Raw genomic sequence first — 15,982 nt, 5'->3', positions numbered from 1 at the left:
AAGGTCCTTTCCAACCTAGACAATTCTGTGAGTCCCCGGGTGTTCCCACGAGTCCCCCCGCAGCACCCCGTGGCACAAACACAGCTCCCCATGGCACCTTATGGCACCCCAACATTTGTCGTCCCCAAGCTGGGAGCTGGATCCCACCATCTGGTCCCTGGGGGGCTCCTGGAGGGGTCCTGGGTGCCCCCACCCCTGTGGGGACCCCGTCCCCATCCCCCCGAGATGGAGGGGTCAGAATGATCTGTGGAGACACGCGGGTCCCCTGGCACCACCTAGAAAATGTGTAAAAATGTGTAAAAAGGGTGAAGGGGGCTTGGGGGGGTCAGAGGGAGCTGGCACCAGCCCCCACCCCTCCGTTCCAGGGGACCCGGGGGTCTGCAGGACTGAGGGACTTTGGGAGCAAGACCACGGGGGACCCCAGGATGCCCCACACTGAGGGGGGACACACACCCACCCGTGTGCCACCGTGGTGGTGGAAAACACCATGCCGGGAGCTCCCGGCATCAGGTACCTGCTTTGGGTCAGAATTGCTCAAATTGGTCAATTTGTGCAGGTGGGCTAGTGAGCCTGGGCAGGAAGAGGCGGGTGCGGGGCTGGTGCTGGGCTGTGGCACAGCATGGCCTGGTGTGGCCTGGCATGGCACAGCATGGCGTGGCACAGCCTGGCACGGCCTGACACGGCACAGCATGGTCCGATGTGGCCTGGCACGGCACGGCACAGCCTGGCATGGCATGGCACAGCCTGGCACGGCACAGCATGGCCTGGTGTGGCCTGGAATGGCATGGCACAGCCTGGCACAGCATGGCGCAGCCTGGCACGGCACAGCACGGCCTGGCATGGCATGGCCTGGTGTGGCCTGAGATGGCACAGCATGGCACGGCCTGGCCTGGTATGGCATGGCACAGCCTGGCATGGCACAGCATGGCATGGCACGGCCTGGCGTGGCTTGAGATGGCACAGCGTGGCCTGGCATGGCCTGGTATGGCACGGCACAGCCTGGCATGGCATGGCACAGCCTGGCATGGCACAGCATGGCCTGGTGTGGCCTGGCATGGCATGGCACAGCCTGGCACAGCATGGTGCAGCCTGGCACGGCACAGCATGGTCCAGTGTGGCCAGGCACGGCACGGCACAGCCTGGCTTGGCATGGCACAGCCTGGCACGGCACAGCACGGCCTGGCATGGCATGGCCTGGTGTGGCCTGAGATGGCACAGCGTGGCCTGGCATGGCCTGGTATGGCACGGCACAGCCTGGCATGGCATGGCCTGGTGTGGCCTGGCACGGCACAGCCTGGCATGACCTGGCACAGCCCGGCACAGCCACAGTCACTCCCCTCGACCCCCCGACCTGTGACAGCCGCGCAGGAGGCAGCCGTGCCACGGCCAGAGCTCACACACGCGTGTGCATGCCCCCACCCCCATCCACACACGCACACACACGCCGCCCCGCGTGTGAACACCCCCCTGTGCACACACACACACACACACGTGTGTGTGTGCACACGCATCCCCATGCTACACGCCACGAGCAACCCCACCCCACGCACAAGCACCCCGACACACGTGTGCCACGACGCGTGTCCCCCCCCGCCATGTGCCGGTGTCCCGGGGGGCGCAGGGGGGACACACACACACACGGAGCCGTCGTACAAACCCCACACCTGTATTTGGCATTTTTCGGTGCTTGGCTGAGGGGGGGGGGGGACACGGAGATGGGGGGGGGACACACGTACAAAAGCCGTAACGAAGCTCCGGTCCGAAGCGGGTCCCTAAGGCCACGTTGGGGGGGTGGGGGGGTGGGCGCGGGTGCCCCCCCCCGCCCCGTCACAGCTCCATGGCGGTGCTGCCGGACGACGTCTTCAGCGGGACGGAGTCGAAACCATCCGGCGTCCTCTGCGGTGAGCCCCGGCGTCAGCGCGCACCCCCCGGCCCCCCCCCTTGGGGTGGGCAAACTGAGGCACGGGAGCAGCCGCAAACCACCGCTGTGGCTTCTCTGGTGTCTGCTCCGGGGTTGTGCACTCCTGCCCCCCTTCACCTCCTCCCCACCCCCCCGCCTTACCTTGGACGTGAGGGACTTAATTTTGCCAAAAAGCGACTTCTTGGTGGCAAAAACCAGGTCGTCCTCGGCGTCCTCCCCCTCCATGATGGCGCAGCTATCCGGCGCCGGCAGCTCGCTCTCCTTGGCCGCCGCGTTCATCACCAGTTTGGAGTATTTATATTCCAGCCTGGGGACAGAGAGCGGTGACATCAACCCCCCGCCGTGGCAATGTCCCTCTGTCCCCAAAATCCCGCTGACACCACACACTTTTGGTTCTTTTTCCAGAAGTAGGCGGCGAGGGCGGCGAGCAGGACGGCGGCGCAGGTGCCGGCGGAGATTCCCACCTTCAGCCAAAAATCCACGCTCCTGCAGCCCCTCACCTTCTGCGCCGGCAAACTCTGCCCGCCGCGGCACAGCCGGGGCTCCCGCCAGACGTAAGTGGTTCTCTGGGGTGGGGTTGGGGGGAAAGGGGGGGCTCAGTGAGGTGGGTGACCCCCCCCCCCACCGCCCAATCCAGCCCATCCCCGTGGTGTCCCGGTCGTACCTGGACGCCGCCGAGGCAGGCGCTGACGATGGGGCGATAGTGGCCGGCGGAGCAGCGGGGACAACCCTCGCCCGTCACCCAGAGAAAGTGGAAGGTGCAGCCGTCGCAGGTGCCCTCGGGGCATTTGCTGGAGGGTGGGGGGGGCAGGAAGAAAAAAGATGGGGGGGGGCTTGGCCGGTGGTGCCAACGCAGCGTGGGGGACGCGGCGCACCGGGGTCCCCAAAGCAAAGCACCCCAGGGACACACCCCGTGCCCTGCCAGCTGGGGTGGGCAAGGAGTTGGGGGTGCCACTTTGGGGGGGGCGCTATGAGGATGTTCCCCCCAAAAGCCCAAAAGCCCCCCCCCCCCCCCCCCAGCACCGTCCCCCACCTACCTGGGCACAGCCAGGGTGCCGGCGCCCGGGCGCAGCGGGTCGCAGCGCAGGCGGATGGCGGTGGCCCGTCCCCCGCTGCAGGGCTGCGTCACGTCGTTGGACCTGGCGAGGGGGACGCGGGGGGGGTCAGTGTGGGGGGGGGACACAGCGGGGTGTCTGTCTGTCCCCCGTCCCCCCCCGGGCCACCCACTCTCACCTGTAGAAGAAGACGATGTCGGGCAGGTCGGGGTGGCCGGGGGGAAAGTGCTCCGGAGGGGACGTGATGCCGTCCAGCGTGGAGCCAGCGGTGACGCCTGCGGCGAGAACGGGGTGGCCCAGTGGCAACCAGGATGGCCCAGTGGCACTGGGGTGGCCCAGTGGCAACCGGGATGGCCCAGTGGCAACCGGGATGGCCTAGTGGCAACCGGGATGGCCCAGTGGCACTGGGGTGGCCCAGTGGCAACCAGGATGGCCCAGTGGCACTGAGGTGGTCCAGTGGCAACAGGGATGGCCCAGTGGCACCTGGGATGGCCCAGTGGCAACCGGGGTGGCCCAGTGGCACTGAGGTGGCCCAGTGGCAACCAGGATGGCCTAGTGGCAACCGGGGTGGCCCAGTGGCACTGAGGTGGCCCAGTGGCAACCAGGATGGCCCAGTGGCACTGAGGTGGCCCAGTGGCAACCGGGATGGCCCAGTGGCAACTGGAGTGGCCCAGTGGCACTGGGGTGTCCCACAGGAGGGGACGGCGAGAACTGAGGGTTTGCCCCGGGTTTGGGGGGAAGGAGAAGGGGGACGCAGGAGCCACCCCCGAGTCCCGGCTCACCCACGAGGCGGTCGGCCAGGCTGACGGGCTGCGAGGACACGGCCACCTTGTAGCCCATGACGTCGGGGGGCACCAGGATGGACTGACAGACGTAGGACGTCACCACCCGGGCAGGGTCCCCCTCGCCCGCCGGCAGCCGCGCGTCCGTCACGTTGTCACTGCACGAGGCCATCTTCCTGCCCTGGCACCGGGGGGGGGGAGCGGGCTGAGGCCGGGCGGCGGTGGCACACGCGTGTGCGCACACGTGACGGTGCACACATATGTGTGTGCACATGTTGGAGGGCCCGCGGGTGTTTGCGTGTTTGTGCGTGTTTGCACATCTGCGTGCACGAGCGGGCAAGTGTGTGTGTGTGTTAGTGTGTTTGCACAACTACGTGCATGTTTGCACTAGTGTGCATGTGTGTTTGCACAAGTGTGCATGTGTTTGCATGAGTGTGTGCATGTGTGCACTCATGACCACCTGTACACCCGTGTTTGCACAACTGCATAAGTGTGCGCATGTGCTTGCACGAGTGTACATGTTTGCGTGTGTGATTGCACTAGTGTGCATGTGTGTTTGCATGAGTGTGTGCATATGTGCACACACGACTGCCTGTACACCTCTGTTTGCACAACTGCATGCATTTGCACAACTACGTGCATGTGTTTGCACATCTGCATGTGTTTCTGCATGAGTGTGTGCATGTGTGCACGTATGACCGCCTGCACACCTGTGTTTGCACAACTGCATGTCTGTGCGTGGCTACGTGCGTGTGTTTGCATGAGTGTGCAAGTGTGCATGTGCATCTGCACAACCGTGTGCATATGCTCATGTGTGTTTGCACAGCTGTGCACGTGTGCATGTATGACTGCATGTACACCTGCGTTTGCACAACTGCATGCACGAGCGTGCAAGTGTGCATGTTTGTATGACTGCATGTAGTTGCGTGTTTGCACAACTACGTGCATGTGTTTGCACAAGTGTGCATGTGTGCGTGCATGACCGCCTTACACCTGTTTGCACAACTGCATGTGTTTGCACGACTGCATGAGCGTGCATATGAGTTTGCACAAGTGTGAATGTAATTGCACAAGTGTGCATGTGTGTTTGCATGACTATGTGCGTGTGTTCGCACAAGTGTGTGTTTGCACGTGTGCATTTGTTTATGCATGAGTGTGTGCACGTGTGCACACATGACCGCCTGTACACCTGTGTTTGCACAACTGCATGCATGCGCTTGCACGACTGCATGTGTGTGTGTGGCTATGTGCGTGTGTCTGCGTGTGCACATGTGTCTGCATGACCACGTGCATAAGTTCACGTGTGTTTGCGTGGCTGTGCATGTGTGCACGTATGACTGCTTGTACACCTGCGTTTGCACAAGTGTGTGCATGCATTTGCACGACTATGTGCATGTGTTTGCACGTGTGCATGTTTCTGCATGAGTGTGTGCATGTGTGCACACGTGACCGCCTGTACACCTGTGTTTGCACGACTGCATGAGCGTGCAAGTGTGCATGTTTGTATGACTGCATGTAGTTGCGTGTGTTTGCACAACTATGTGCATGTGTTTGTACAAGTGTGCATGTGTGTCTGCATGAGTGCGTGCATGCGTGTGCGCATGACTGCCTGTACACCTGTTTGCACAACTGCATGTGTTTGCACGACTGCATGAGCATGCATGAGTTTGCACAAGCGTGAATGTAATTGCACAAGTGTGCATGTGTGTTTGCACGACTATGTGTGTGTGTTCGCACAAGTGTGTGTTTGCACGTGTGCATTTGTTTATGCATGAGTGTGTGCACGTGTGCACACATGACCACCTGCACACCTGTTTGCACAACGGAATGAGTGTGCATATGTGTTTGCCCGAGTGTGCATGTGTGTTTGCACCAGCGTGCATGTTTGCACAAGCATGCGTGTTTGCACGTCTGCATGTGTTTCTGGTGTGCACACATGACCGCCTGTACACCTATGTTTGCACAACTGCATGCATGCGCTTGCACGACTACATGTGTGTGCATGGCTATGTGTGTGTGTCTGCATGAGTGTGCAAGTGTGCACATATGTCTGCATGACCACGTGCATAAGTTCACATGTGTTTGCGTGGCTGTGCATGTGTGCACGTATGACTGCTTGTACACCTGCGTTTGCACAAGTGTCTGCATGCATTTGCACGACTATGTGCATGTGTTTGCACGTGTGCATGTTTCTGCACGAGTGTGTGCATGTGTGCACACGTGACCGCCTCTACATCTGTGTTTGCACGACTGCATGAGCGTGCATGTGTGTTTGCACGAGTGTACATGTTTGCATGCGTGTTTGCACAAGCGCGTGTGTGTGTTTGCACGAGCGTGCGCGTGCGTTTGCATGACTACCTTCACGTGTGCACACACGCATTTGCACCACTCCCTGCATCCCTCGCACGTTTCCACGACCGGCCTTGCTCGCACGGCTGCACGCGCGCGTGCGTTTGCACTCCACGTGCCTTCACACGCGCGTGTTCACGCTACAGACACGCTACACACGCGTGTTCCCACCCCCACGCACGCCCAGCCCCGCTGCCCCCGCCGCCCGCCGATGCCACGAGCTCCCCCCGGCCCCGTTGCCCACGGGCAGCGCCGCTGGCCACGCCGGCCTCACGGGGTTGCCGCTGGCCACCCCGGCCTCACCTGGTTGCCGCAGAGGCTGATGTTGAAGTGGTGGAAGTACTTGAGGCCCTTGGCGGTGAAGCTGGGCCCGCTGGCGAAGGCCGTGCCGGCGGCCAGCGCCGAGAAGTCGTAGTGCAGGATGCGGCCCGGCAGCGCCAGGGAGAAGCTGCAGTTGTTGTAGCAGAGGGAGCGGAGCTGGGGGGGGGCAGGAGGTGGCGGTCAGGGACGGCCCCGGGGCTGGTGTCACCCAACGGGGACAGGTAGTGTCACCCATTGGGGACAGCCGGGGTTAGCGCCTTGGGGACAGCGGAGAGCTGGCGTTGACCGTCAGAGACAGATGGGAGAGGGGTGTCACCCACCCAGGGTCTGATACTGTCACCCACCCAGGACGGCCAGGGGGGGGCTGGTGTCACCTACCCATGATGGGGTGGGGGGCTGGTGTCACCTCCCTGGGGATGGCTGGGGGGGCTGGCATCACCCACCCAGGGCCAGATACTGTCACCCACCCTGTCACCCACTCAGGATGGCCAGGGGGCCTGGTGTCACCTTCATGGGGACAGCTGGGGATTGGCATCACCCCTCCAGAGAGTGTCACCCACCCAGCGTGGCCAGGGGGGCTGGTGTCACCTCCATGGGGACAGCTGGGGATTGGCATCACCCCTCCAGAGAGTGTCACCCACCCAGCGTGGCCAGGGGGGCTGGTGTCACCTCCATGGGGACAGCTGGGGATTGGCATCACCCCTCCAGAGAGTGTCACCCACCCAGCGTGGCCAGGGGGGCTGGTGTCACCTCCATGGGGACAGCTGGGGATTGGCATCACCCCTCCAGAGAGTGTCACCCACCCAGGATGGCCAGGGGGGCTGGTGTCACCTACCCATGATGGGGTGAGGAGCTGGTGTCACCCTCCGGGGCTGGCTGGTGCCACCCAGCCGGAACATCTTGGTGGGGCAGGGCTGGTGTCACCCCTCTGGGCCCCACAGCACCCCCCATTTGGGACAGCCAGCAGGGGGGGGGGCACTGACATCCCCCCGCCACCCCATTCACCCCCACCCCCGGGGGGGGACACGCGGGGACAGGCACCTGGTTGCTGTGTGTGCCGGGGCCGCAGGGGTGGCAGGTGGGGGTCCCGTCGGAGGGGTGACCCCGCAGGTAGGTGCCGGGCGGGCAGGGCCGGCAGGCGCCGCGGTCCACGGCGTTCCCGGGGGGACACGGGGCGCAGGCTCCGGCCGGCTCGGGGGCGCAGCGCCGGCAGAAGGACGCCACCCCTCCCAGCACGTTGGTGACGTTGACAGAGTAGAGCTTGGCCACGTCGTTGGTGTATCGCCGGCCCTGGCACCGAGAGCACCCGTCACCCGTGTCCCCCCAGCACCCTCCCCACGGCGTGGGGGGGGGTCACCCCCCCTGTCCCTCACCGCCTCGTGGTAGGGGGTGCGCTGGAAGGCCCAGGTGAAGCTCATGGTGGCATTTTTCTCCACGATGTAGGTGTAGGATTGCTTCCCCCTGGGGCCCGTCCACGTCTCCACCGGGGTGTTGGTGCGGGAGTTGATGCCCTGGGGGGGATACAGGGATGGTGGGATCCCCCCCCCCGATTTTTTTTCCACCCCCCAAATCTTCCCCCCATGTCCCCTCCACTCACCACCATGAAGTAGAGCTCGCAGCTGACACTGCAGACCGTCTCGAAGACGAAGGTGATCCTGGCCACCTCCTTGCTCTCCGCATCCTCCAGCACCGGGCTCGGAGGGCTGGGGACAGCGTGGGGACAGCGTGGGGACGCTGCCAGGCTCTGCCCCACGGTGCTGTGTCCCCCCTCCCCGTTCCTGGGGACACCCCGGCGCTGGTCCCCACCTCACCTGAAGCCAGGGACCACCAGCGTGAGGATCATGAAGTCGTTATCGGAGGCTCCCGCCGCCGTGTAGATGTAGTCCCCGGCCACCTCCCAGCCTGCAAGGACACGGTGACAGCTCAGCGGGGTCCCCAGCCGCCCCCGCGGGAGGGGACAGCGAGGGGACAGCGTCCTGGCGCTACCTGCCATCCCCTTGTACTCGAAGTTGATGCCGCTGAGGACGGTGGTCTCCATGTTGGGGGGCAACACGTTCCACCACTTGTACTCCAACCCCAGCGCCGGCTCGGTGCCCGCCGGGCAGCTGAGGCAGCCTGGGGACAGGAGGGGACAACGCTGCACTGGGGTGGCACCCACCTCCCCCTCACCTTTCCCAGCAGCTCCACGCACCCTGGTCACCCCCTGGGGACAATGACGGGGACATCCTTACCGGAGCCGTTGGAGTAGGAGCCGTAGGGGCAGGGCTGGCAGGTGCTGCCGTTGCCTTTGGCAAAGCCGGGGTTGCAGGGGGGGCACCTGGTTTTCACCCCGGACGGGGGCAGCTTGGCCGCCTGCGGAAGCTCCTCGCTGCAGATTTTCGGCTCTGCCCACTTGAACATCAGCTGGGTCTGCCCGGGCGGGAGCAGGGAGGGGGCTGAGCTGGCACAGCGAGGGGACACGGGGACAGCAGGTGCCAGCCCCCTGATATCCCCCCCCCCTGCCCCGGGCCGTACCTCCCCGCTGGCGTCGCAGGCGGTGTGGGTGTAGAAGTAATCCTTGTCGGTGCAGGGCGGCCGTGGTTTGCAGGACGCTGAGCCGGGCTCTGCCGACCGCAGGGGAGATGGTGGCTGAGCCAGCCCGGCGAGGGGACCTTACCGCTGTCCCCACGGGTGCCACCATGTCACCAGCGGGATGCCCCCCCCAAGGGATGACGGGTCCTCCCTGCCCCTCGCATCACCTCTCCCTTCCCCAGGGGCATCCCTGCAGGGTAGAGGTCGGGGTGGGGGACCAAGGGGACCCAGCTGCCACCTCTGGGTGAGGGGACAGGGGAGGGGACGCAGTGGCCACCTCTCACCGGCGTAGGTGGCGGGCTCGCAGGGCTGGCAGGCGGTGGCTCCTTTGCTGGAGAAGGTGTCGGCGGGGCAGAGCTGGCAGGCGGAGGAGCCGGCGGCGGGTGCGTAGGTGCCCGGTTTGCAGGGGAAGCACTCGGAGGTATAAGCCACCCCTGGCAGCGGGAGGGTGCTCAGGGTGCGGGAGCTGTGGGGGGCGGGGTCAGTGGGACCCCCCCCACCCTGCACCCACCTACCTGTGATGCCGATGTTCCTCACCAGCACCGGTTTGGGGACCTTGGACCACACGGAGAAAGCTGTGGTCCGCCAGTACAGCACGTTGTTGCCGCGGCTCAGCTCGACCTGGAAAAGGGGTTGGGGGGTGCTGGGGGGGGGCGGGTGGGGGTGGCAGGGTCGGGTGGTCCCGCTGCTGGGGAGGGGGTACCCCTGGGTGGGGGGCTGAGGCACTAACCCCTGGCTGCCATCACCCACTGCATCCTCATGGAGCATCTTCCTCCCAGGGGAGGGACAAGGGACCCTGGGGGGGTTGCACTGAGAGACACCCCCCCCCCACATCACCCCCAGCCCCCCCACTCACGCTGTGAAACTCCCAGCCCTTCTCCGTCGTCCGCATCCAGCGCGACTCCTCCACCGTGGGCTGGCACTGGTCGTTCTGCACCTGTGGGGCTGGCATGAGGACGCGGACCCCCTCCATGTCCCCAGAGACCCCCCACCATGTCCTCAGGGACCCCCACCCTCCATCCTTGCACCCCTCCGGCCCCCCGTCACCTACAAAGAACTCGAAGACGATGCTGCTGTCGGGGTAGATGTACTCGAAGGAGACGGTGCCCGACTGCTTGAGGTTGACGGCGTACATGAGGGTGGCCGTGCACTCGTCCGTGTTGGAGGCCACGTAGTCCCCCAGCGGCACCCACGTCGACCTGGGGCGGGTGACACAGACCGTGGGCTCTGTCACTGGTCCGAACCTCACCGCAGCCAGGATGGGGACAACGGGGACGGCTGTGACGGTCCCCAGGTGTGGGGTGGAGCAGGGAGGGAGGTGTTGGACACGGGCGCTTGGGGACAGCACGGGGCGGGGGGACAAATGATGGAGAGCTGAGTGCTGGGGACAGCCCAGGGGACATGTCACTGTGCGGTGGCCGGACACTTATCCCTAAGGGACCCTTCCACCCCCCTACCCCGGTGAGAGGCGGGTGGGCTGCGGGGAGGAGGAGGGGGGATCCTCCTGCGCCGGAGCTGCACCGGGGACGGCGGCTGAATAATTAAAGTGCTGCTGGAAGTAGGTTACATTTGCAAATTGCATAAATGCTGCGGCGCGGGGCAGCTCGGCGGCCACCGGCACAACCGGCTGGGGGCGGGGGGTGCTCGGTGGCCACCGGTGCAACGGGCTGGTGGGGGGGGCTCGGAGGCCACCGGTGCTGATCAAAAGGCCAGGGTGGAAAATAAAGGTGCTGGCTCGTGGCGCAAAGGTGTGGGGACACCCATGGGTGCTCCTTCTCCAAGGAGGGTTGGTGTGGGTGTCCCATGAGGTCTTGTCACTGCGGGTGGGGGCGATGCTGCTGGGGTACCCCCCCCATAGCACCCCGCCAGCATCGCCTCGCAGGGAAGGGTGGCAGAGGGAGCGTGGGGGACGGGGTGTCGGGGGGACAGGGTGCTCTCGATGCACAGAGGTGTCACAGCACCCATCCTGCTCACGGCTGCACCGGCCGCCATGCCCATCCCTGCCACGCCGGGGTGGCCGAGTCCCCGAGCATCCTCCCAGGGCTCCATCCCCCCCCCCGCCGTTAACGCGGAAGAGCCGTGCTGGCGGCAGGACGACTCACGCCGTGCAGTTCTCCACCGCGTCGCCGAAACCGTCGTCGACCTCCAGGTTGGTGGCCACGTTGGCGAAGCCGTGGGGCACCTCGTCCCACTCGTCGAAGCGGACGCCGGTGCCCAGCGAGTAGGTGCCCTCGGCACAGGGCTTGCACGCCTGCGCCTTCATGTCCAGGAACTCGCCCGCCTTGCAGGAGAAAGCTGCAACAAGGGGGGGTCAGGGTGGTCACCCCCCTGCTCCCCCCGGTGCTGCTTCAACCTCATCATCTTCAGCTCCGCTTCTCGGAGCGCTCCCTGCTAGTGGAGGTATCGGCTGGCTCGGGGATCCCCCCGATTTATGATTTTTGGCAACTCGGCAGCACTTCCCGACCCCCAGTGCGCACCAGGCAGGATGCGCCCCTCCGCCGAAGCGCGCTGCAGAGCCACGGCACCCCTCAAGGCTTGGGGGAGTGGGGGTGTGGGGGGGTTTTTCCATCCCCCTCATCGCATCCCGGCCTTCCCCGTGACGAGCTGCCAGCGCTAACGAGCGCTTATTGCTGCCGCGCAGACAAGTCCCGCCGCCGCCTTTGAAGGCGCCGCGCTGCGACGGAGCTGATGAAAAGCCGTGCTTCGTCTCGCCGCTCCTCTCCCCCTGCTTCACCCTCATTTCCCACCCGCCCCCCCACCCCCGATCCCCCCAACCTTACAGCACTCGGTGCCCTTGACGGGGTCCGGCAGGCCGGTGCAGAGCCCTGGCGTGTGTGGCACGGCCACCCTCCAGCGCGAGCCCGTGCTGTCACACGCCGTGTACTCATAGTGATACTCAGACTGGAAGAGAAAACACACAGGGAGAGCTGCGGCCCCGAGACCCCCATAGTGCCCCCCCCCCCCCCCCCCCAGGTGTGTGCCCGGCCACCTTTTGCATTGGTGGTTTTGTTTTAAGGTGTTGCCCAGTCCCCTGGCTCGGCCCAGCCCGGGACTGGCCTGTGCAAGGGGAGAGGATGCTCGGGGTGGGGGGTGCTTGGGGTGGGGGGGTGCTCTGGGCAGGGGGATGCTCAGGGTGGGGGGAGCTTAGGGTGGGGGGATGCTCAGCCCAGGGTAATGCTCAGGGTGGGGGGGTGCTCAGGGTGGGGGGGTGCTCTGGGCAGGGGGATGATCAGGATGGGGGGAGCTCAGGGTGGGGGGATGCTCAGCCCAGGGTAATGCTCAGGGTGGGGGGATGCTGAGGGTGGGGGATGCTGAGGGTGGGGGGATGCCTGGCTGGGGGGGATGCTGAGGGTGTGGCTTCAGGTACGATGACCCCCCCACCCCATGACATCCCCCCCATAAGATGCCAAACCCCAGGGAGAGCCGTGGGGCCACCCAGGCCACACGCACATACCCAGCATGTCCCTGACCACCCCACGGGATGAGACAGCCCCGGCGCAGCGCGGGCACCCGGCACTGCCGCCCCCTCCCCGGGGTGGGGGGCCAAAACCCCAACCCCCCTCCAAGAGCCAGCAAGCCGCTGGCACCGTCCCCGGCACAGCACCGTTTGTTTTGGCGTGGCCCCGGCACGGCGGCACGTGTTGCTCATTAAACAGGTTCCTTGGCGCAACCCGGATGCTCCGGAACACCCACCCTGCCGCGGGCACCCCTCGGCAGTGCCGCCGGCTGGGTGCTGGAGCAGGGTGCAGCCGGGAGGGAAGGAGAAAGGAGAACGGGGCACCGTGACCCCCCCTCCCCGTGCCGCCGGCTGCCTCCAAGCCGGGACTGGCTCAAGGCCGGCGAGGAGGCGACGCCGGGGGCAGGCGAAGCCCAGCCGGGGCGGGGAATCTCCCGGGCAGGGCGAAGGCCGGGTCTGGTTGCTCCGGCGTGGTGGGGGGACTTGGGGGGGGGTGGGGGGTGAGGGAGCGATGCCACAGCCCCCCACACCCCGCTGCCTCCACTGCAGCATCTCTGGGGTGTCAGAGCTGGGCGCCGTGGCTTCGTGCTCCCGACAGACGCCGGAGCGTGGCAGGTTGGCGAGAAAACAAAGCTTTGATGTTCCCGTCAGCTGGAAACGGCAGCGATGGGGGGGAAAGGGGGGGACGGAGGGGGGCGAAGGCTCTGCCTGCAGCACCCCCTGCCCGCAAACAGGCAGCACCGAGCCCCTCCCAGCCCCGGGACGGGGACATAGAGGGGGGTGTCCCCCACCACAGCCGGGGTGGGGGTACTCACGGGGTCACCCCGGCTCTCAGCAGCCCCGAGCCCCCCAACATCGCTCCCGCTCCGGAGGGATTCCCTTGGGAAAAAGGTGGGTTTTTCCCTCTTCCCAAACTTTCCCCGCCCCTGGCACGGAGCTGAGCGGCTGGAACGAGCGATATTAATCACTGTCCTTTGTGAAAGCTTTGAAATTGTTTTAAAATCTAAATAAATCGACCTGATTCAGCCCCAGGGTGGCTCCGCAGCAGGAACAGGGACCCCGGGCTGTCACCGTCACCCTGCTCCAGCCAGGGGAGGGAGAGGGTCTGTCCCCAACAGGAGGGGGGACAGGGACGGGGACAGGGGACGTAACCTCCGTGGGAGCGATCCCTCCCGGGGACAGGTGCCAGCCGCAGTCTATTGTTTCCAGCTCCGGGCCACAGAACACACACACACACAAAAAAAAAAAAAAAAAAAAATTGGATCACAGCACAAAAAAAATTACTGGCCCAGATGAAAAGCGGCCGCAGGTTAGGGAGAGCTGGGGGGGGCGGGGGGGCAGGCGAGGAACCCACCGAGGGAAATTTGGAGGGAATTTGGAAGCTGGGTGGGGGGTCACCCCAGCACCGCTGTCCCCGAGCCGGCCGGGTCCCGGCGAGCGGCAGAGCCCCCCGGTTTCTCCTCGCAGGACACTTTGTCCCCATGTGCCAGGCTGGGAATGGCACGTGGCCGATGGGGACATGTGTGTGTGTGTGTGTCCCCCACCCCGGCTCTGTTGTCACCACCCCCAGCAGCGCTGGCGCCCGGGGAGGGTTTGGGGACATCCCAACGTGTCGCTGGGGTCAGCAGCTGACCCGGACATGGGGACACAGACATGGGGCTGGGGGTGGCCCCGGGGACCCCCGGGATGGCTCCGGTCGGGGAAAGGGGTGTCCCCGAGGGGCCCCCCAGCAGCAAAGCCACCTCCCCCGATACTCCCCATCCCTATAGGGGACCCCAGGAGCCCCCCCCTTTGCAGGCGGCACAGCCCGGTCCGTACGTTCCCTGTAGGTGACGGACCCCAGGGGACCCTCCTCCAGGTGGCACTGGAAGCCCCGGGGGGGCAAAGCCCCCCCCAGGGGACCGGCCAGCCCCCCCTCGCTATAGGGACCCCCCCCCCCATCCCGGTCCTCCCTATCCCAGCCCCGGCGCCGCAGCCCCCGCGCTACGGGGATGGGTTTCATCTACCGGGGGGTACCAGTTGCCGGTTCCCCACCCCATTCCCTCCCCCCCCCCCCCCCGCCCGCCTCATCCGCTGGTTCCGGTACCGGTACCTCCTTGCAGACGTGCAGCCGCTCCCCGGTACGGCCCGGTGACAGGGCGGTCGCCAGGCACAGCGTCAGCAACACCCACCGGGCCGCGGTGCCGGTACCGGCCATGGCGCAGCGGCGGCGGCAACGATCGGCCCCGCGCCGGGTACCGGCCCCGCGGCCCCGCCCCCGCCAACGGCCCGGCCCCGCGCGCGCACCTGCCGCCACCTGCCCCCGCCCCCGGCACCGGGCGCGTTATCCCGGGCACGGCACCCCCGGGGACAACACCGGGCACCACCGCCCCCCCCCCCCCCGCCGCACACACCGGGGCACCGCACCCCCCGCTCCGGTAACGGCCCCTCCTCCCGGAACCCCCCCCCCCGCCTCGGCCAGCCCGAGCAACGGTGCCCGGGGCGGCGGGGGGGGGGGGGGGGGGGGGGGGGAGTGTCACGGCTCCCCCCGCGCCCTGAAGCCGCCCCCCCGCCACGCTCACGGGTGTGGGTGGATGTCCCCCTGTCCCGCGGTGTCCCCGTGTCCCGTGGGTGGGTGTGTCGTCCCCCCCCCCCCGGCAAGGAGTCGGTGCACCGGGGGCGGGGAGATGCCGGGGATGGGGGGGGGGGGGGGTGGGACACAGCGTGGGGACACACATGGCTGCGTGTTCTGGGCATGGGGGACACTGGGGATGTGGGGACACGGGGAAGATGGGGGACACCGGGGATGTGGGGCCATGGGGACATGAGGGACACAGGATATGGGGACAAGGGGACACAGGGACAGAAGTGACATGGGGGTCACAGCTCTACCCATGGTGGCACAGGGATGCTGGCATGTACCCGTGGGGATGGGGGACACTGGGGACACAGGGGACACGGCTCCATCTGTGGTGGCAGAGGGACACCAGCACATACCAGGGGGACAGGGGACATGGCCATGACATGGGGCTATGCCTGTGGCCATCACTGCACGGGGACACGGTGGCGTGGGGAGGGGGCTGCGCCCCAGAGACCCCACAGGACTCTGCTGAGCTGGTGTGTCCCCCCCCCGGAGTGTCCCCACAGCGCGGCCACCAACTGCGGCCGCTCCTGGCCAGGAGAACGGTGGCTTCTGGGGGTGGTGGCGGCACCGTGGCTGTCCCCTGGTCCCCACCAGCTGCCAATGAGCCACCGAGTGCAGCCGAGGTGTCACCCGTGGGTGTCCCGGGGTGGGGGCCCCGCTGCAAACCGCCTCCTGCCAGGCCCGAGCACCCCGACGGCGCTCACACGCCTCGCACGGGCCCACACAAACCTCACACGTCGTCACACGGAGCTCACGGGGCCCTCGCCCACCGGGGGAGCCCCGCGTGCGGCCCACGCGTGTGGCACGGCGCTCCTCGGGCCTCGCGAAGCGCACGCGTGTCGTCACACGAGGCCGCACGCGTGTCGCACGGGTGACCGGGGCCCGGCGCGGGCCGCGGGGCTC

The 15,982-nt window shown here is 66.3% G+C and overlaps 1 protein-coding gene across 3 annotated transcripts; it reads right to left on the bottom strand.

Moving 5' to 3' along the window:
• Positions 1-1,650: 1,650 nt before the first annotated feature.
• Positions 1,651-15,980, bottom strand: ELAPOR1 (endosome-lysosome associated apoptosis and autophagy regulator 1). 3 transcript variants are annotated; one of them, XM_074893658.1, is made up of 22 exons: positions 15,809-15,980; positions 11,780-11,900; positions 11,102-11,294; positions 10,051-10,198; positions 9,856-9,936; positions 9,515-9,620; positions 9,284-9,433; positions 8,943-9,031; positions 8,660-8,837; positions 8,415-8,543; positions 8,240-8,330; positions 8,026-8,131; positions 7,802-7,939; positions 7,470-7,718; positions 6,411-6,584; positions 3,759-3,939; positions 3,155-3,251; positions 2,959-3,060; positions 2,586-2,712; positions 2,309-2,487; positions 2,063-2,228; positions 1,651-1,896 (listed from the first exon to the last, which is right to left on the bottom strand). In XM_074893658.1, the coding sequence occupies exons 3-22, from the start codon at positions 11,260-11,262 to the stop codon at positions 1,828-1,830; spliced, it is 2,721 nt and encodes a 906-aa protein (XP_074749759.1). In that variant the 5' UTR covers positions 11,263-11,294; positions 11,780-11,900; positions 15,809-15,980; the 3' UTR covers positions 1,651-1,827. The 3 variants fall into 3 exon arrangements, with proteins under 3 accessions (XP_074749759.1, XP_074749757.1, XP_074749758.1); XM_074893656.1 differs by lacking the exon at positions 15,809-15,980 and adding an exon at positions 14,549-14,717; XM_074893657.1 differs by lacking the exons at positions 1,651-1,896; positions 15,809-15,980 and adding an exon at positions 14,549-14,718 and having other exon boundaries at positions 2,085-2,228; positions 2,422-2,487.
• Between the last annotated feature and the right edge of the window lie 2 nt (positions 15,981-15,982).

This window comes from Strix uralensis, chromosome 24 (genome assembly GCF_047716275.1).
Source record: "Strix uralensis isolate ZFMK-TIS-50842 chromosome 24, bStrUra1, whole genome shotgun sequence".
NCBI classification, from domain to species: Eukaryota; Metazoa; Chordata; class Aves; order Strigiformes; family Strigidae; genus Strix; species Strix uralensis.
The sequence above is the reverse complement of the archived record's forward strand: the minus strand, read 5'-3'. Positions and strand labels throughout refer to the sequence as shown.